General features: G+C 57.6%; 1 protein-coding gene across 1 annotated transcript; it reads left to right on the top strand.

The window, feature by feature from the left end:
• The first annotated feature begins 10,444 nt into the window (after positions 1-10,444).
• On the top strand, positions 10,445-20,314 carry LCAT (lecithin-cholesterol acyltransferase). The gene is made up of 6 exons (XM_026113215.2): positions 10,445-10,680; positions 14,871-15,027; positions 16,369-16,484; positions 16,885-16,980; positions 17,309-17,533; positions 19,356-20,314. The coding sequence occupies exons 1-6, from the start codon at positions 10,533-10,535 to the stop codon at positions 19,994-19,996; spliced, it is 1,383 nt and encodes a 460-aa protein (XP_025969000.2). The 5' UTR covers positions 10,445-10,532; the 3' UTR covers positions 19,997-20,314.
• The last annotated feature ends 886 nt before the right edge of the window (positions 20,315-21,200 follow it).

Here is a 21,200-nt window from a genome sequence, read left to right as displayed (position 1 = left end):
GCAAAGATTGGTGGTTAGGAGGGATGCCTGAGAGTCTGTTCCACACCTGTCTAAGTCCTGGTGTTTCATTCTACATGCGACTTGGAGCAAGTGCTGTTGTATTTCCTTTTTTCCTTTGTAAAATTGAATTGATGACATGGCACCTGCTCCTCCCCAGTGCCTCACTGGCCAGCTCCTTTTCTCACATCAGGAAGTGCCAGGTCCTGCTATGGGGCCAGGGCCAGAGCCAGACAAAGGGGTGCAGTGGGGGCCAGGTCCTGCTATGTGATTCTGCTCCTTCCTCCCTACCAGCCCAGTCCCAGGCAACAGTGAAGAGGGACCTTGGGAGGGTCAGGGAGCTCTGGGTAATGCAGACCTCCCTGCCCAGGGCCTCCCCAGCAGCATCACACATAGCCCTATGGAAACCCTCATACATATTTATTTAGGTGCTGTGTTTTAAACTGTTTTGTTACATACATATTGAATTACACTTACTATATTATAAACTTAACTCTCTTACACACCAGTTGCATAACTTATTTAACTGGAACAATTATAACTATACTTATTACAGTGTACTAACCCCATTGCATTTTGCCCCTATTGCACTGTATCCCATCTGCACTACATCCTGGCTAATTGATTCCACCATAGTCTAGATTTTCCCTTTCCTCTGGTGACCCAGACATGCCAAGTGACAACTGCAGACTGCAACTGGCAATGGCAGCCAGTGGGTGCTTTATCTTTTCGTGGTATTTGCTCATCTTCTGGGACTAAAGGCAATGGCATAGCACAAGTAACAAAACTTGTTTCTGACTTAAATTCCTGGGTTTGTGATTTCTCTCCAAAGAGGATCTCTTGAGACTGCAGGCCTGTTGTTCTGGTGGCAGTGACAAGCTTAGCTCACATTAGTGTAGTTACAGCAGGGGTGCTACTCTCCCTGCAGAGAGAGCATTTCTTACCAGGGTGCTCCCCAGAGCAAGCCTCGTGGGAGCATATTTCTGCTGAATTGCAAAAGCAGAAGCAGCTGGGAAGGGCTGGGGCCTGGTCTGCTTTGTCTGCTTTGCCAGCTGCTACAGCACACAAGACGCTCCTGTCCTTTGCAGTACGCTTTCTTTTTGGGTGCCATCCCGGCATCCTCCAGTGCTTTGCACAATAGATAGGGGCTGTTCCAGGTTGCTAAGGCTCTGAGTAGCATTATAAAAGTCTATTTGTAGCTGCCTTAATAGAATGGTCTGTTATTTTTCCTCTGCTTCTTCTGGGTGCCCCATGCTAGGTGAGGGCACTGGTGTGGTGGGTCATGGCTGGCGCACTCTCCTGCCAGCACTCTCAGTGCATGTTGGGCTGCAGAACTGGGAGCACCTTTTGCTAAGGCTGGCACCAGCAAGAGCTGTCCCTCCAGTGCTCCTCTCCCTCACAGCTCCCCCAAGGAGCCCTTTTCCCAGCGGTGGTGGGGAACAGGTGCCAGGCAGCCCCTGAGCCCTGCAGACCTTGGCACACCTCCTTGCCATGGTCACACAAAGGTCAGCAGCATGGTGATCTCCAGCCAGATGTGGGTCAGGTCAGGGAGCGCCAGCTCCTGCAGTCACAAATGCTGAGCTCAGCTTCGGGGCCCAGAGTAGCCCCCCCATGTCACTCCAAGGCCACCACTGCTGTGCCAGCCAGCAGCATGGCCTCAGCACCTGGAGCTGGTGGGGCACAGCCAGGCTGCAGCGCAGTATGGACCTGGGACCGGGGAACCTTTGTGTGCTCCAGCATCCGACCTCCCTTGCTCCCCCACTGAAGTGGCATGGGGGCAAGCCTGCCCTGGCTATGTGCGCTAGGAAAGAGCCCAGCATCATCCCTCGCTGCAAAGCCTGCCCACGCTCAGTCCACAAGCAGTGTGTGTGGGGGGGTGAGCTAGGCTTGGGGAAATGGCAGAAGGGGCTGGGACACCAGCACAGCCAGTGGGTGCCCAATGGCTGCTACGCGCAGGCTCCCACCTCCTCAGCTTCCTTGGCCTGGTCCAGCAGGCTTCTCATTTTTACACCCGCTCAAGGATGGCAGTCCTCAGCCTCACCGGGGGCCTGGGGGAGGGAGGCCACGAAGCCCTGCAGGGACCACAGCCATCAGTGGGGTCAGCATGAAGCAGTGGGAAGGGGAAAAAGGACACGGCGGGGGGGTTGCAGGGCTGGGGGGCGCAGGAAAGATGCTCGTCTGCTCCACGTGGGCTGCGGCTGTACCAGACGTCAGCCATGGGCTGTGATTAACGCACATCTGCTGGACTGGGAGCTGAACCTGGCCTCACGCTCCCCCAGGAGCCCAGGACCTGTGCCCAGCAGCAGTCCCAACAAAACTGGTCCTGCCAAAGCCCGTGGCCTCACTCATGTGTTTGAGTAATATGTAGGCACTGATCCCACTGCTTGCCTGAGCCTGCTCTGCATCAGTGTCCAGCACAGCTCTCCTGGCCTTCTTCAGAGCCTGGAAAAGAGGAGGCCTTCCTTTGAGACCCTCACAGGCGATTGTACCTAAGGGCCAAAACTGGTGTTGGGGTGTCACAGTGGAGCCAGCTCCTTTCCCAGCTCCCAGCCTGCTCTCTACCAGAGTTGCAGCTGCCCAACAGCACCAGCTGCATCCTGAGACACTCTCTGCTAACTACTGTCTCTCAGCCAGCAAACTCTCGAGGGGGCTCAGCCTGGGTTTTGGTTATGCTTGCTCAAATGCCTGCTCCTGACAGACCCCCCCAACCCCAGCTAGGATCCCCTGGCTGTGCACAGAAACCTCCCTGAGAAACAGAAACAGAAATGCCAGCCCCATCCCATCATCTGGGCTTGCTGGCAAGGTGCTAAGAGCAAACAGTTCCCCAGTCCAGGGTAAGCAGCACTGCCAGCACACCCCTGCAATGCTCAGCACTGGCACCCGCACAGGGAGGCCTGCTGCCTGACAGCTCCCGTTCCTCTCTGCTGGAAATTGCCCTCCCCAGCACACACAGCACTTTGTCCCCAGAGATCCCTGGTAGCATGCAGGGCCTGTGCTGCCCTGTCCCCAGAGATCCCTGGCAACACATGGGGCCTGTGCTGCCCTGTCCCCAGGCCTCACCAGCATGGTATCTCATGTGCTGCAAGCAATGCCTGTCACCGCTTTGCAGTGAGCCTCCGGGATCTCACCAGCCACGTCTGGGGGTTCCTGCGCATGACTTGCAGAGCCAGACAGGGCAGATCATCATGGAGCATCACCTGTGCAGTGAGGGGAAAGTGCTGCCAGCACCCCACCAGCACTGCGGGGGTGGGACAAGCCCAGCGGATGGGATGGACATCACGGGCATATGGATCCTGCCCAGGGGCATATGCATTCCACACCCCAGGAAGGGCCACAGGCTCTGGCTGTCATGGGGTTCCAGCACAGCTACCTCCTCCTCAGCTTTCTTGGCACAGAGGGGACAAGGGAGGGACTGACAGGACATCTCCTCCTCCTGCATGCACTCAGGCGCTCAGGTGTGCAAAGCAGGGGTCGCTCCCGGCCGTGTTGGGGAGCAGGGGCCCCGCTGCAGCTGCACCTTCCCCTCCTCACACTGGGAAGAGGCCAAGCCCTGTACCAGGTAGTGCCTGGCCACCATCACTGCTGACAGCGAGCCCTTCCCCGCAGGCGCAGAGTGCTCTGCCACCTGGGCAGGGCTGGCTCTCGCCCTCTGCCCAAAGGGGAGACGATGTGCAGAGCTAAGGTTTGGTCTCACTAGTTCATGTGTGTTTTGTCTGTCCTGCTGGAAAACCTGCACCAAGCAGCACATCTACAGGGATGCGGCCAAGCTCTGCACCAGGAGGAGAGCAACACAGGGATGAGGACACAGTGGGCTGCAAGCAGCACTGACACTGTTCAGGTTTGCTTTGTGGATTGTCAGCAGCATCTGCTCATCCTCAGCCTGAAAAAGAAAAAGTTGTCAGTACTGTGGCTCAGAAGCAGCCTTCTTCAGCCCTTGGGAGCTGGGCATTGGGCTTCTATGGGCCAAGCACTGATCCCATCCCAAGGGAGGAACTCCAGGAGAGTAAAACCCCCAGGGAATAATCCCAAGGGAATAAACCCAAGACCCCAAAGATCATGCAGGCTCACCACAAGGTGCTCCTGTTCCCTCCCCGCTTGCTCTGCTGTGTTGGGGTGCCAGGCCCAGCTGCTCTGCCATTCCCCAGTCCCCTCCATACAGTACTGCCCACCTGCCTGCCCCATGGAGAAGGGGGACCCACTTCACTTCCAGTGAGCTTGAAATCCTCTCCAGACACCGAAGACGTGGCAGGCCTAGCAGCTCAAGGTGCTCCTGTTCCCTCCCCACTTGCTCTGCTGTGTTGGGGTGCCAGGCCCAGCTGCTCTGCCATTCCCCAGTCCCCTCCATACAGTACTGCCCACCTGCCTGCCCCATGGAGAAGGGGGACCCACTTCACTTCCAGTGAGCTTGAAATCCTCTCCAGACACCGAAGACGTGGCAGGCCTGGCAGCTCAAGGTGCTCAAAGCCAGGGCCTTCACTGGCATGGAGTGCACAGGAAGCTGCAGAGGAGGGCAAGCACACGGCTCGGGGCTCCCGGTGCCCCCAGCAGGGCCCAGGGCTCCCAGCAGGGCCCGGTGCAGCAGCTGATCCACGGTGCATGCTCCCAGAAAGTGGGGCCAAGCACAGAGCAGGCTTTACCCCAAGCAACCTGATCTAGCCCACCCTTAGCTCCAACAGCAAGCCCAGACCCACCAGAAAATCCCATCCTTTGGCAGCACCTGGCACCATGTCTCCCACCCCACACTGCCCCCAATTCTCCCTGCAAGGGGCTTTAGGACCCCCAATGCCGCCCATCCTCCTGCTTCCCAAGCCCTTCCTCGGTGCAGCAGGGATACATGGGCACGACACCTGGCCTTGGCTCATTCCTCTCACGCAGATGGGACACAGTGGCACGTCAGGGAACAACACCATGGGATCCCCCAGATATTCCGCACAGGGCTGCCATCCTTGGAGGGGGGGGGGGGGGCTCACTGCAAGGGACTGCAACAACATGCAGGACCCAGCCCTCAGCAAAGGGTAACAGAGCTCCCTCCAAACAACATGCCACTCCCTGGGCAGCAGGAGATGCTGCTGCAGGGAAAGCTAGCAGCCCTGACACTGCTGTTGGCCCCATCACCCCACTGCTGCCCCACAGCAACCCCTTTGCCTTCCCACAGAGCTGGGCAGTCGCTCACTGTGCCCCTTTCACCGTTCCAGTCATAGCACTCAGGTTATTTGTGCTTTTAACGACAGGTGTTTGAGCCACCTGCAGGCTTCTTGCTTTTTGCACTGTTCCTTTGGGGGGATTCAGGGCTTTCTTTTGTTGTTTTTTTTTTTTTTTTATGAATTGTCTCATTTTTCCAGAGCCCCCAGTCTTGCATTATCACCCCACAGGGCATTTTGCACGCCTTGGCTCACCTGCTCCAGCCCTATGGCAAAGCAGATGGTCCTGCTTCCCAGGGGCTGCCCTCACTCCAGCCGCCCCAGGACTGCCACCAACTGCTGCCCCCGCCAGCTGCCCTAATCATCCCCATCCCAGTCCTGGTCCCCATCCTGGTCCCGTTCCAACCAGCGCTCGGCAGGACAGCACTCACCCTGCACTCGCCTGGGCAGCATGCAGACTTTCTACCCACAACAGCTCCAGAGCAAGCCTCTTTCCCCAGCTGGTTTTTATGCTGTTACACTGCATCAGCCCTATCGTGTCCCACACCACAGCCCTGCCTGTACATCCTGTCAGGAGACAAACGAGGGAGCCCCACTCTGGAGCTGTGCTTTGACTGGCACCTTCGGCTCTAACCCTGGTGGTTGGAGAGCCTCAAGTCTGACTCTCCTCCAGCCCAGCCCCCCAAGTTGCCTGGGGGCCAGTGCCATGCCCAGAAGAGGAAACTGAGGCAGGGAGGAGATGGGGGGATAAAAACGGAGAAAGAAGGGTAAACAACAGCCTTTTCTCCTACCTCACAGGGAATGCGTGTGTCTGGGGGCCATCACCACAGGATGCCCAAAGCCTGCGTCTGTTTTTGTCTGGCCAGAGGGTCGAGATGAGGTCTGCAGGAAACCCAGTGAGCCAGCATCAGTGATGGAGTGCCAGCAGGGGCTCCTACTGCCCAGGCCAGAACAAGACTCATCAAGGTGGAGGTGACTTGCACCAGCAAGGAGCTAGCCAGCTTCCTGCAGCAGGGAGCAGGGCTCTGTCTGAGGCCAAGGGGCTGCCATGACCATGGCTGCCACTGCTGGCATCTGCCAGCCAAGGTTGCCCTCATGAGAGGAGCGGTGCTGTGCTGGAGACCCCAAAATGGGCCCATGTCCTCAAGGACCTTGCCAAGATCTGATCCGAGATCCTATGCCAGGGATGTGGGGGCACCTTCCCTGTCACCTCCGGCACTGGGAGCCAGGGGCTTCAGGCCACGAGGCTCTTACCCAGCAAGACACACGGGGGCTTCACTCTCCCTCTGCTGGGATGCTTCTGGCCGTCCACCCTGGCCTTCAGCTGGCCAACACACAGCGGCTACAAGTCCCACAGGATGGTCCCCAAGAAGGTCAGAAAATGAGTGAGGACGCCCTGCAGGGAGAGGGGACAGGGCACAGCTGAGCCCTCGATGCTGAGCCAGGGACACAAAAGACAGGAGGGCTGTTGTGGCAACAGCAGCTGCAGGACCACTTAGGTCCTGCCTGCCACCGGCCCCCAGGGCCCAGCAGGGCCGGGGAGGGCCAACCCCCATGCCCCCAGTGACAGGTGCCCTGTCCCAGCCCCTGCCCTGCCTCCCCTCCTGCCACCCCAGGGCACTCAGCACCTCGTATGGGCTGAGGACGCAGCACCTTCCTCTGGCCTCAGCCTCACCTCCCCACAGCTGGTGCCACAGGATCCCCATGGATCCTGATGCCTGCTCCCACGGGAGAGCTGGGAAGCTGCCCTGCTGCCCCGAGCAGTGCACAGGGACTGAGCCACAGCCCCAGTGCCATGTTGCCGGAGTCAGAGCTGCCCCACGGTGATGGAAACGGGACTGCGCCAAGCCCAGGGGCTGCAGGGGACCTGGCATGAGCAGACAGGGGCTCCCAGTAGTGTCCCTACCTCGAAACTGGGTAGAGACCATCCCCAACATCACCCAGCCTTAGGTTGGCCCCTGCTGCCTGGAGAAACAGCTCTGCGGGCAGAGGGAGCAGCCCCGTGGTGGGGTGTGCCTGGGCCTCCCAGCACCTCCTGCCCCACTGCTCCCTCCCTGGGGAAATGAGTGCCCCTGGCTGGGTGAGAGATGCTGGCCAGGCAGGGAACAGAAAGCATCTTGCCAGGGCAGGGGCACTGCAGAGGGGCTGCTCTTCCCCTCAGCTATGGGATTGGGTCCCTGGGCGAAGGTTGGGCCAGGCATGGGTCCAGCCCATCTTGCTGACTTTCTGCCAACACTTCCACTGTGCAGCACATGCTATCAAGAAAAGCAAACAGCTCCATCTCCCGCAACCCACTTCAGTGCCCATCGTGCAGCCCTTCCTTAGGCACACAGCCCGGCAGCCAGCCCATGCTCCATACTGCTCTCAGGACCAAAGCAGGGAGCACATCTCCTCTGCCCACAGCCCAGGCACTGTGCTGCAGGCAGCATGACCAGGCTTGGGTGCACCGGTCTCTGAAGACAGAAGGCATCAGCCAGCAATTTGCATTGGTAAAAGTGCTACCTTACAAGGCCATGGTTCTGCTGGGAAAGTGAGGGGCTCCAGCGTCTCCTACCAAACCATTCCTGCTAACAACTGCAGGGAAACCAAAGCAATACAAATAACTTGGCTTCAGCTATTAAGAAACAGAGAAAGGAAAGAGATGAAAAGCTGAGAGGGAGACTTGGGGGAGCCTTCCTCTTCCTGCTTGGCCCAGACGCAAACAGGGGCTGCACTAGGCTCAGAGCCTGCAGGAAACCTGCCCTGGCTGGGGCAGGCAGCCCTGGCACTGCCAACAATTGAAGGGCAGCTCCCAGCACTGCCCTTGAGAGAAGCAGCAGAAGGGATCATATTTAGGAAGCTTGGTTTGTTTTTTTCTTACCAGTTTCTCCAGCTTCCAGTGCTGGGGTCTGCAGTGAAAGCAGGATCTGGCTGGTTGCTCCAGCCATCGCTGAGCATCCTCGCCAGGCCAGGCTGGGAAGGATGAAGCTATGCTGGGCAGGACAGAGAACTCCTGGCAGTCATGGCAGAGAGGGCTGGAGCCAGGGGAGATACCCAGAGCCACCTGCTACTGGCATGCTCCTATCATCTGAGATGCTTGGTGCTGCGCAGCCTGAAAGAGAGGGGGTGATGGCTCAGGTAGGACAGGGCTGATTCTTCCTCTTCTTCTTCCTCCTGGCACTGGCCTGTGCCACATGTTGGGCCACAGCAGGACTTCAGCGAACCCCAGCACGACAGCAGCACCCCCAGGACAGAGCTGGGAGCACGCCTCAAGGCCTGCCCCGCGGGGGGCTCAACCCTGCCCAGGCGCCACACAGTAGAGGGGCTTTGCTCTGCTGCCTGGAGGGCTTGGGTGGGAACTCACTGCACTGCCCCGCCTGGGTGCTGGGCTCAATTCGCAACAGCTTGGAGAATTTGCCCTGCAAAGAGACTTCTCCTGACAACCCCCCTGCTCTGGGCACACACACAACATCACCTGTACTGAAAGCATCCCCCTTTTCCCAGCCATCCCAGGACCCTGATGACACAGAGGTCCTCACTCCACCACCAGCTCCTGCAGGACCTAGTCCCAGCTCCCAAACACTTGGGGGGGCGGGGGGGCTGTCAGAGCAGGGGATTGGGCACAGCAGCAGGCCCAGAGGCCCTGCTCCAGATCCACCAGGGCTTCTCCTTCCCCCGCACACAGGGGTCAAACAACTCCTTTCTGGGGCTCCTTCCCAGCTCCCCTTTCCTCACACCTGCCAGCACCCCCCAGCCCAGGCAAGTGCCCAGAGAAGGCCTCGAGGGTCCCCAGGGAGCTGCTAGCAGCAGCAGGAGCCCCCTTGGCACCTCTCCCAGGGCTAGCAGAGCCCCAGGGGGACCCTGAGCACTAGCAGGGGGCCGGGTGGCCCAAGGGAGCCCAGGCAGGGACCAGCTCCTCTGAGGGGCACATTTCCAGCAGCCGCAGCAAACCAGCAGCGCCTCAGCGTCAGCAGGCCAGCACGGCGCTGCCGGGCACCCCACCACCAGCCCCAGCCCCTCTCCTTGGGGAAGAGGCGCCTTGGCTTGGCTCCTGCACCCCGGCCCCTTCCCTTGCTGCTCACGCTGTGGAGCTGCCCCACAACCCCACCCGCTCCCGAAGGCGCTACCGGCCCGCGGGCCACCCCCGCCAGGCCGGCGCGGAGCGAGCGAGGAGGCCGCGCGACCCCAAAGCCCGCCCGCCCGGAAGGGGCGGGGCCAGACATCCCCCGGCGCGGGGCGGGGCGGCGGGTGGTGCAGCAGGTTGCTCCCGCTGGCGGGGCGGGGAGCCGCGGCCGGGGCCGTGGGGGAGTGTCGCGGCTGCGGGCCGGGCCGGGGACTGCGGGCCTGCCCCTGCCCTGGGAAGGGCCCTGCGGCGCCGGGAGCGGGAGAGGGACCGGGACCGGGATGGGAGCCCTTTCTGTATTCCTCGGCCTGCCCCAGGCCGCCTCTGCGGGCTCCCCCGCTTCGGGACCGCGCCTGTCCCGGCCCGCGGCCCGCGGAGCAGCGGCCACGCAGGCCGCCAGACCCCGCGGGGAAGCCACCACGCAGTGACATGGCGGCGGCCGTGTGGGCAGGGCTCTGCCTGCTGACGCCCCGTTGCCCGAGCCCCGCACTTGCCCTCTGCTCCCGGGCAGCCCCCGAGCTGGTGCGGTGCTCCCCACGGTTTGCACCGTTCTGGGATGTCCCAGGAACTGTGCAGCGAGGGACATCTCCTGAGCCCTGGGGCCTCGGCCTTCAGTTCCTGGCAGCAAGGCACAGCACGGCCCCAGGCTGGGAACGTGTTCAGGTAGGGGTCCGACTGCCTGTGCCCAGGGAGAGGTGGCAGCTGGCAGGATGGCAGCTGGGCATGGAGAAGCGGCAGTGCCTGTGGGTGTGCTGGAGGCACTGTGGGATATGCTGCTGCCACGTCGTTAAAGGGGCTGCTGTGATTTGTCCCAGCCCTGACGGGAACCTCTGAGGCTTGAGGTCCACCTGGTCATGTCTGCAGTGCCACTTGCCCTCCCTCCCCTTACCGCCTGCTGAAGATGTGGAGAGGTGCTGCGTTCATGGTGCAGGGAGCCAGCACCCCCGAAACACACTGTGCAAAGGCAAGTGCACAGGGGTCATAATCCCAGCGCGCAGCTGAAGGCCACCCAAGGCACCACAAGGCTGCAAATTTGTCTGCCTGCTCCAGCTTGCACCCGCCGGCAGGGCTCCAAGGGTGCAGAGAGCCCACAGGCGCAGCAGGGCTGTGCTTTCAGGGGATGGCATGTCTGCACGGCCAGTCCTTTGGCCCTCCCCGTCCCTCCTCCCCATCATGGCCAGCCCCTTGCAGCTCTCCCCTCCCCTGCAGTCTGGGTGCCTCTGGCCGGACCTGCGTAAAATATAAAAGGCTGTTTGCTTGGAGACACTGAAAGGATCCCGTCCAAGTTTGCCATGGGGAGTAAAGGCATTGGGGCTGCGCTGCTGACACTGTTGCTGCTCCTGCAGCCCACGTCCCAGTTCTGGCTCTTCAACGTGCTCTTTCCACCCACCTCCACCCCAGAAGCGCCCCCGACCAACAGCACACCACCCGTGGTACTCGGTAAGGTCACGCATGCTGGCCCACAACCTGCCAGCCCTGGCACCAAGCGGGGCACAGCAGGCATGCTGGGCTCTGCTTGCTGGGGTATTATACAGCCTCAGATCTGGCTGGAGGCAACGCCTGGGCACGTTCTTCCCGGCAGCATGGGGAACTGCTTGGTGTGTCTGTTGGCTGCAGTGGGAGGCTGCAACCCCCTTTGCAGTCTCTGGCTGTCTTACTGTGCTGGAGGAGCCGCCTCAGGGTGGTGACACAGAGCTCCCAGTCTGCCACCCATCAACAGTGCTGGGAATACAGGGCCTGCCATGCCTGGCCACAGCTCCGTAGAACCAGGAGGGTAGGCTGGGTGCCCCAAAAAGCAAGTGAGGCTGCAAAATGTCAGCTGGCTGAGATGGTGTTTTGGGGCTCGCTCCATTTTGGGGGGGCTGTGCTGGTAGAGGAACAGGGGCTGCAAGAGAGCCTAGTGCTGTGGCTTCTCGCTTCTGCTGCTGCCATTCCAGTGAGCCTGTATTCCCCACCCCTTGCTGCCCCCCAAGTCTGTCCTAATCTCCTATATCTGTTGTTGCTCCAGGATGGTTAATTCATCCTCCCCTGCTGCTGAAGGACATCCATCTCGTGTTAGACCAAATGTCCACCCTTCCTGGGGAATAGCATAAGGGAGGGCAAACTAGCAGGCAGTTTCTCCCATTAGCTGAGATGCACAGAGAGGCAAAAGAAGAGGCTTGGGGGATCACCTCGGTGAGGTGCAGATCCAGTCACAAAGCTGGTACCTCTGTCCTGAACTCCAGCCAAGGCTGTTTGCAAACAACTGGTGGGTGTTGCGCAGCTGAGATCTGCCTTTCTTTGTCCCCGTGCCATCACTGAGGGCTTGACATGTGGTTTTGCTCTGAAATCTGTTCTGAACAGAGGCTTCTCCTTTTTCTTGAATCAAACCAACTGAATTTCCCTTTTGAAAAGAGAAGAGAAAAGCAGAACTCCCTGACCTATGGCCCTGGACTCACCCTCTAAACTCACTTCCCCATGGGCAGGCCTCTGCTTTGGGGCAGTGGAGCAGCCTGCACAGAGCGCCACAGCCTGGCACATGGCAGGCGAGGGTCAGCCGTGGCCTGCTGGGCTCTGTCACTCAGTGGATAGAGGTAGCGGGATTAGAGAGCACAGCCTAGTGCATGGCATCGTGTCCGGAGCCTAAGTGGCACAGTGCAGGCACTGCTTAGCCATGCCAGAGGCCAGGAGGACACAAGGAGGCCTAGTGGCTGTCACCACACAGGGTAGGGAATGATGTGGTGCAAGCAACCTTGTGTCTTTTCTCAGCATGCTCTGTGGCAATATAGGCTTCTCCACTGCTCCTCTGATAGGACCTGCAAAATGGGGCAGCATGGGCCTTTCCCCACAGCTGCTCTGCCACCCACCAGCAGCTCCCCCAGACCCTAGGCAGCTCCTCTGCAGTGGCCTGGCCCCACAGGAGTCTGAGGTGCAGGTCTCCCCACCCCAGGGCAGGTCCCTGTAGCTCCAAGCCTTGCTTCCTCCAAAGCACCTCCACCTCCTATCCCAGCAGAGGCAGTGTCCCATGGCACCTGGCTCCTGGTTCTGCCCTGTGCCCCAGGCTGGGGCACTCAGCCTGCTGGGGCTGTTCCCACTGCTGGTGCTGGGCCAACATGCCAGGAGCATGCAATCAGCCAGAACCGCTGGGGCCAGACACGCTATGCATCTGTCAGCATCCACAGGTAGCCCATCCCCCTCAGCTGGGCGTCCCATAAACCCCCAGTGCCCTTGGGACCAATGATAACCCCTTTGCCCCAACAGGAACTCCCTTAATAATTACCTAATGTCCTTTCTAAGGTGAGGCAGAGCTCAGGGCTGTGCACACCAGGAGTGTGGGGGCCTGATGCCCACAGGGCTTGGTGCCCACAGACTGGGAGCTGACTGCAGCCACAGGAGTCCGGCAAGGCAACAGGATGTCTGCCCTCATGCCACGGGTGTGTCTGACAGTCCCTGGCACCTCTGGGAGCTGTTAGTCCTCTGCTGTGACCCTGCGGGGCTCATGGTGACTGCCCAAAGCTCCCGTGGGCTCTTCTCTCACTCTCCAGGCAGGTCCGGCAGCCACTTTACCCACTCCCCTGCCTGTGCCTGGTGTCTCATATGCCAAGGTCCACTGGGGCACTGGGGAGGATATCCTGACCCCCACCAGATGCCTTGGGGAAGGATGTCCTTACCCCCACCAGTTGATCTGAAGGCAGGATTAGGGCCTTCCTGTATCCCTGGGGAGCTGCCGCAGATGCCAGGGAGCTATGAAGCAGGTTGAATAAGGCAACCGCCATAACCCATTCCCCTCTCACATGGGACAAGACTTTCAGAGGCTGTGGCTATGCTCTGCATCCTTTAGCTGGGGCCATGATAGGTGAGGTGGGGCTGGAGCATCGGCCAGGGTGCCTTCATACCCTTCTGTGTGGGCAGGTCTGGTACCACCCTGGCTCCCCCGAACTCCCACTCCCATAGGCCCCAGGGCACAGGGACACCTGGGCCTAGCAGGGGATGTCCAGCTGGCATCTGACAAATGGGGCACATCCCTCTCAGGTCAAAGTCAGCCTCACCTGTGGCTGAATCCCTAATGCCAGGGAGCATGGCTTACATCCAGCTGTACTTGTGGGGTCTCACAGTCACTGCAGAGCCCATCTCCAGGCTGCAGGCCGGCTCAGGGCAGGCATCTTACATGGACATTTGGCCACAATCCTCTTGCTGCCACAGAATAGTTTGTTGCATCCTTGGGAGAAGTGATGTGAAGGACCACATCTCCCAGGGCCTGTGAGGAGCTAGGCCAAGCTCAGGTGTCCCAGCCATGCCACCAGGCTCTTCCCAGCCCCGTGCTCTCCCAGCACTGCTGAGCATGGGGGACTGCAACAAGGCTCTGTTGCTGATATATTCAGTCAGCAGTGGGGAATCGCCCTATCTGGTCACGTGGTGAGCCACAGAGAGGACAGTGCTTGTGGCAGCTTTTAAGACATATGCCAGCAGTGTGTCTAGGGCCAGCCCTCACAGCAGAGTGGACCCACTGGGGCTCTAGGGTGCAGGCAGCACCCAGCACTCCCATCCTCTTGGGCTTGCAGCCATCATGCCCTGCAGTGCCTTCCTTTCCTCGCCCAGCCCTTTCAGCCAGCACTGACATCCGGAGACAGCTCTCAACTCCTGCACAATGGCTGGAAACAACCTCCACAGCATGTCCCCCCAGCACGGGCTGTGGCAGGGCAGAGACATATTTCAGTGCGGCATGGCTTCCCAGGCCCCCATCCCTGCCGAGAAACTGAACTGGAGTTCATGGAGGTGGACAGGGTGTCCTGTTGCTACATCTGTTGAGGGAGCTTGGGTCACATGTGGCAGGCCATGAACTTGTTTAAAACAGCTTTGTGTTTACTGTAAGAGGTATTTGCACTGAATTCTCACAGGGTACAGTCCTGCTCAGAGCTGAATCATTTTAGGGAGACCTTGTTCAGCCTGTGTAGAAGGTTTAAAGTTCAGGAAAACAGTATGTGGGCCTTGGGCGTCAGCACTGGGACAACTTTCACCTCGGGCACTTCCCTGGGGCCTCGCTATGCAGCCCCAAGCTGGTCTGCTACCACAGTGCAAAATGCCTGGGGTGACAGCTGGTGTGGTGCAACCACCGTCGGGGGATGTAGTACAACTGAGTCCAAGCAGCGCTGACTTCTTCCCTCAGGCTGCAGGGAGGAGAGGAGCATGGAAACCCATTCAGGCAGGGGGAAATACTCCAGGATGTTACGTGCTGGCAGGGACTTGCACCTTTGGGCTGATGTTGAGTCATTCAGTGAGGGTGCCTGTTCTTGGTGTCATACACTGGTGACCCGGTCTGCGGCATGTGCAGGAGAAGCCGTGGGAAAAAGCAGTTAAGTGGGTCCCTGAGAATGTGTTTTTAGCATGCTGCTGCTACTTCCATGCTCACCCTACATCTCAGCTCTGAGCAGCCCTCACACAAACTATGCATTGGAAGGACAAGGGGTTGTGCAGGCTGTTCTCCATGGATGCTTCTCCAACTGCATCAAACAGCAAGCTCCTCAAGGGAGCCCTGGCTAGCGGGACTGTGGGAAGTGCTGGGTGCCCTGACCACTGCCTGGCCAAGGCAGCCACGGAGAGCTAGCGAGATCAGGTCTAATTACCTCTGTCTCCCTCTCTGGTGCCTCCAGTGCCTGGGTGCCTTGGGAACCAGCTGGAAGCAAAGCTGGACAAGCCAGATGTGGTGAACTGGATGTGCTACCGCAAAACTGAGGACTATTTCACCATCTGGCTCAACCTCAACACATTCCTGCCAGTGGGAGTAGACTGTTGGATCGATAACACCAGGTACCACTCACCTCCACCCGGGGAGCTCCCCAGGGAAATGACCTACCAGGGATCTCCCTCTCCTCTCCTCCCCACTTGGCCCTGACCCAGCACACACAGAAAACCACTGGAGCATCTGCCTGGCTAAACACCCTGTGTGTGTTATGTTAACACAGCTCCCTGGCTCCAACTCTCTTGGACAAACATTTTCCGAATGCCCCCTTCCCATTTCCCTGCCATGCGCTTGTGCCATCCAGACTATCCTCAGCACATGCTAGAGATGCTGCCATCCTGTCTAGGACAGCAGGGTGAGAGAGGCGCCACAGCTCACTCCATCAGAGCTTCCTGTCCTGACCCCCAGGTGGTTGGTACTCATAGATCACAATTCATGTGCTCGAGCAGGGATACCAGCCTGGGGTGAGACAAAGAGGCTCTAGGAGTGCCTAATCATTGAGAGAGAGGGTCTGAATGATGGAAATGTAACATGGTAGAGGCTGGTCAGAGCTGGTCAGAGGAAACTCATGCATTTCCCCAGGACAGGCAGGATTTTCCTTGTGCCATGATGCTGACCCAAGGAGGAGAAGAGCCCCCAGCTCTGGGATAGGCAGCTCCCCCAGGAGCCCTTCCTGTGGCACCCCTTCCCGCCAGCTGCACAGAAAAATTTGCTGCGTGTCTGTCTGCACTACCCTTGCCAAGCGTTGCAGAGGGGACCAGGGGTGTCCAGAGCACAGCACACCTCAAGACACCCTCCCCATGTTGCGGACAAGCAGCACAGCCCCCAGCTCTGTCAAGGGGAGGCATCTGTGGCATCCAGCCAAAAAAGTGCTGTTCAGGTACCTGGGATCCTTGCTGGGCAGTGCTGCAGGAGCAGGGAGATGTGCTAGCAGGCCGAGCCAGTGCCTTGGAGACATCCCTGCTGCGGAATGTCCTGGTGAGGACATCATCTACCTGAGCCATGTGCTCTCTGCCCTGGGAAGCCATGGCCAGCACCGCAGAGCACAGATCACATTCGGTCCTCAGCCATCTTGTCTCATGCATTGTGGGTCCATCCAGGTCCCCACATACCAACACCACTGTAGTATGGGCTCATCTCAGCCTAGGTCTGCTGAGCTGCACCCTGAATTCAATCTCTTCACCCAGAGATTCACCCAGATTCAATCTCTTATAAAGACCCCCGTACAGAGAGCCCAAAGTGAAAACATGGGACACTGACTCAGCTGACATCTGCAATCCGTGTTCATGCCCTCCTATTTCCACACAAGACTGTGGAAGCAGCCACCCGGGTCCCAGCTGCCACCCAGTGATCTCTTTCCATCCCCTGTGGAGTTGTCCTTGCTGCTACTTTATGTCCTTTCCCTGCAGGGTGGTGTATAACCGAACCTCTCGAAAAATATCCAATGCCCCTGGGGTGCACATCCGTGTGCCTGGCTTTGGCAAGACCTATTCTGTGGAATACCTGGATCAGAGCAAACTGGCAGGTGAGAGAGCCAGCTTTGTGGAGGGGCACAGGGTGCCCCGGGCTACAATGCACTCTGTGCTCTTAGTCCTGCAGTGGAGCAGGGGTCCCTGTGCCTACAGGGTTCATCGCGGCCTGGTTCTGCAGAGCTGGCCAGAGCCCAGTCCACCTGCAAATGAGGGAGAGTGACCCCAGGGGCACAATTCCTTCCTGCCCCAAGTCCTCCCACTGCCTGCAGGCACCCACGCCATCATTGACTCAGGGCACAGCCCCTCTAGGACTCATGGAGTTGCTATCTCCAGATGGAATGATCAAGCTATGGTGCCTACCAGAGGCAATTCTTGCTGCGACCAGGATCAGGGTGGGAAAACGATAACAGGGGAAGACCACAGACCTAATTCCCATTTGTTCTCTGTCTTTAGGTTACCTGCACACACTGGTGCAGAACCTGGTGAACAACGGCTACGTGAGGGACCAGACAGTTCGGGCAGCCCCCTATGACTGGAGAGTCGGGCCCCGTAAGTGTAGTGTTGGGTCAGGTCACACATGTATGGAGGGAAGCAGAAGGGCCCCCCTGTGAGCATGATGCCTGGGTCTGGGCTCAGGCCAACATGCTCATGGAGAGTAGTGGGGTGATACAGCATGGAAGAGAGTCCCTAGACAACGATAGCTACCTGTGGCCTAGACCATTAGGCCATTAGTGATGCTTTCATGTGAATATGCATGGTGACACTTCTCGTGGCATCTGTGCCCATCCTTCCCTCTAGTTTGGGCTCGGAGGGTCAGTCCTGGAGCCCTATGGCCATGAGTGAACTGGCCAAGAGCTGGTGCCCCTCTTGCCCACAGATGAGCAACCCGAATACTTCCAGAACCTGAAGGCGCTGATAGAGGAAATGCATGATGCATACCAGCAACGTGTCTTCCTCATTGCACATAGCATGGGCAACCTGCATATCCTCTACTTCCTGATGCAGCAGACGCAAGCCTGGAAAGATCAGTACATCGGGGGTTTCATCTCTCTGGGTGCTCCCTGGGGAGGGTCCGTCAAGCCCTTGCGTGTCCTGGCATCTGGTGAGTGATTTCCTGTGTACAATGAGCTGTTTTCTTTCTGTCCTGCAGAAATGGAAGGGTGGCTGGATCAAGGTCAGTGGAGCAGGGGCAGGACTCTGTGGTGGAAGAGCTAGGGGACAGTACTGCTAAGGGGTCTGTGGAGGGAGAACTAATGCTCTGGTGCTAGCATGGGCTTTAGAGTCAAGCATGTGCGTCCTGGTGCATCCTTTTGCACCCTGGAAAGCCAGCGGCAAAGAAAGCACCATTGAGATTCCTGCCACAGCCCTGGGAGCCAGAAGGTGACCACAGGGCTTTCCCTGGAGCTTTATTTGGGCTCCATGATTGTGTTCGATGGGTTTGTGTGTCTCTGGCTAAGCTGATATAGAAATGGTGGCTGCAGGAAAATGACTGTTAAAAGGAGCCAGCTGTAGTTTGACCTCCCTCCTTCCTCTGCACCAGCTCTCACTGCACACTGTTCCTGTGGCACCATAGCCTGCAGCTCACCCTGGACCATGATCAGAGGCAGACAGCCCAGGAATGTCTTCTGGGGTAGGGGTACATCTTGAAATCAGGAACACCCATCCTAGGCAAGAAAGTGCCTCAGCCACAAATTCTCTGGCCAGGGTAAGATCCTGGGGCTGGCTCACCGTTTCTCGCTGCCTTCCCCAGACATTTGCTCTGCTTCTGTCAGTGTGGGGCAGTGAGCTAGCCAGACCTTTTCTTCAACCTCATACAGCCCTTTTGCAGCAGAGGCCACCTAAGGGACACTCACACTCTCCTGCACTGGTTGCTAGGATCTCCCCATATCTTAGTCCATCCCCCATAGGCTCTTCTGTCTTCACACTTAAAACTCCATTCACCCAATTCCTCTTTAGTCTTTTCTCAGTTCAGAAAGCCACAGTCATTTGCCTGATGTGATAGCCCAGATACCTAGAAGTCTCAAGATAGGCCTCCAAAACAATTGATTTAAAATCATGTGCTTGAAAACTTTCAAGAGAGGGAGATTTTGCCTTTTAACGTCTGGCCCCTTGCATCGCTCTCAGTCACCTTCTGATATTCTTTTCTTTTGGCACAAGGGCCAGAAACATTTTGTAAGGTAATCTAAGATTTTTGCATGGTCTCAGAACTCCAGGAATACCAAACATACCTTGGCTTGCAGAAAACATGCAGGCTGGCCATCTGTTATCAGCACCTTGGCCTCAGGTCATCCACATTCCTGCAGACAGGTGTGGAGATGTAGGAGTTGCAGGGAAGATCTGTGGATGATTTGGTCAGGGCCATTATACGTCCAGGATTGTCTAGACTCAGCCTCCTCCTCCAGCTAGATATTTTATAGACATGAGAAGAATTTGAAAGTTTGCCTACAACCCTACCAAATTAGATGCACACTGTGAGTCCAGGGTGGCCAAGAGGTGCCAGACTTCTTGAGCAAATGCTGAGTACTGTAGGCATCATGTGTACAATGACCCTCTGCATCCTAGATGTGTCTGACTCACTGGGCATGTGCCGCAGAGCCTGCGTGCTCCCTCCGACACCTTGGAGATATGCAGAAATGCTAGAGCATTTCCCTTGCTATGGGCAGGGCAGGGGGCTACAGGGGGCTGTCCTGCTCAGCGCTGTAAGCAAAGGCCCCTTGCCCTTACTTTGGTGTCTTTTTTCTCCTTTCTGCTGGCATCACGGGGCAGATCTGAGGTGGATCAATTGCCATAGCCCAGCCAGGAAACAGCTGTTAGTCAGTGATGGACAGGCTGGTCCCAGTATGACCCCTTAGGTAACCCAACGGGCACCATTCACTACAGTATGTTATGCTGCTGTTTATGATGAGTCCCTGCACGTCCTGTAGGTGATAACCAGGGCATACCGCTCATGTCCAACATCAAGCTGCGTGAAGAGCAACGCATGACCACCACCAGCCCCTGGATGTTCCCAACAAGCCTGGCCTGGCCTGAGAACCACATTTTCATCTCCACACCCTCCTACAATTACACCTACCGGGACTACCAACGCTTCTTCACTGACGTCAACTTGGAGGATGGCTGGTACATGTGGGAGGACATGAAGGACTTGTTGAAGGGCTTACCTCCTCCTGGCGTGGACACCTATTGCCTCTATGGTACAGGCTATCCCACTGTGGAAACTTACATATATGATGAGCATTTCCCTTATGAGGACCCCGTGGACATGATTTATGGGGATGGAGATGACACTGTCAGCACACGCAGTTCTGAGTTGTGCAAGCGGTGGCGCAACCAACAGAAGCAGAAAGTACATGTTCAGGAGCTGCGAGGCATTGACCACCTCAATATGGTCTTTAGCAACCTAACGCTGAGTTACATCAATGACATACTGCTGGGGAGCTCGCAGGTCGGGGCTGGCACCGAGGAGCAGGGAGAGCCCAAGTGGAGGAGATCCAATCCAGAGCCAGGCAGGGGGAAGAAGATCCCACCTGGACACAAAGTCCTTAAGGAGCCCAGAAAGAACTGAAAGAAAGGGAGGCCAGCTTCCCTCCATGCCAGTAGCCCCCAAGCACTGCCATGCAGGGGAGCAAAGGACTCAGAGCTGAGTGTCTGTGAAAAGGAGCAAGACCAACAGCTCAGGGGGACAGGCCAGCACCCGCTTCCACACTGATTGTTTTTTGTTCTGGGAATGGTGATTAATTATACTTCAGAGGCTTGTCACTTCCCACTAGCAGATGGATAATTAACTGCGCTGCCAGCTCATTAATATCACACTTGCGGATTACGGTGTATGCGCAACCCCTCATCGCTAGCAAGCTATGTTTAGACACATTAGAGGCTGTGGGGCCAGTGGTGCCTCTGTTCAGTTGGGACAGGACCTCGCCAGAATCTGTGAGCAGTCACGTAACGAGTGTGGGCTCTGACTTGGTACCAGGGCAGTCACAGCAATGGGCACAGGGTAGCATGACAGGTATATGTTGCAAAAGTACCTCTGCCAGCCTCCAGCATGCAGGCAATGAGCGGGGTTCCCAGTGCCAGACTGGCTTAAAATCAGATTTATGAAATAATAAACAGTCTTTGCTTCTAATTCTTGAGCCTTCTTTGTGTCACATTTCCCAGCTTGCCTCCACAAGCACAATTGGTTAACAAACCAATTTGTTTGTAACTGAAAACAAAGATTCTCATTTCCTCGCAGGACTCCAAGAGCTGGGGCTTCCAGAAAAGCAACATGTTCAGTAGGACTCCATGATAAAATCACAGGCATGCCCGCATGCCAAAATCTCACCAAGTCATACAGAAGAATTTAGTTACTGGGCAAATTAGTTTCCTCAGTCTGATCTGCCAGCCTGTGTTCTGGTTCCCCTAAGGAAAAAGAGGGCCTTTATTACACAGGACCCAGCAATCAGGCCCAGAAACATACATGTCAGAGACATACAGGCTTCTCTGTTCAGCTCATGTGATCATCCGCTTCAGCTGTGTGGCACGTTCATACTGGTGAGATAGCAAAAAGGGGCATGAGAGACAATTGGAGCCCTGGCTGGAGGTTTTACAGAAAAAGCACTTGAAGCACATTCAGAAGCAGGAGTCTTCAGTGGGCTCCTGGCCATGGTGGGCCCCGCTCTGGCCCACGGTGGGTCTGCTCTGTAGCTGGCCACGCCAGGCCCTCTCTGCCTCAGCAAACAAGCCCTGCGAGTCAGGGTGTCTCTGACCCCTGCAGAGCCCTGCAAACC

This window comes from Dromaius novaehollandiae, chromosome 13, assembly GCF_036370855.1.
Source record: "Dromaius novaehollandiae isolate bDroNov1 chromosome 13, bDroNov1.hap1, whole genome shotgun sequence".
In the NCBI taxonomy this organism is placed as follows: Eukaryota; Metazoa; Chordata; class Aves; order Casuariiformes; family Dromaiidae; genus Dromaius; species Dromaius novaehollandiae.
Note: the sequence above shows the minus strand (reverse complement) of the source record. Positions and strands in the feature narration are given on the sequence as shown.

Excerpts from the sequence above, each read along its gene's own strand:
- LCAT (XM_026113215.2), top strand. The coding sequence starts at position 10,533 with ATGGGGAGTAAAGGCATTGGGGCTGCGCTGCTGACACTGTTGCTGCTC. Across the intron at positions 10,681-14,870 it reads CACACCACCCGTGGTACTCG|TGCCTGGGTGCCTTGGGAAC; the intron begins GTAAGGTCACGC and ends TGGTGCCTCCAG. Across the intron at positions 15,028-16,368 it reads TGTTGGATCGATAACACCAG|GGTGGTGTATAACCGAACCT; the intron begins GTACCACTCACC and ends CTTTCCCTGCAG.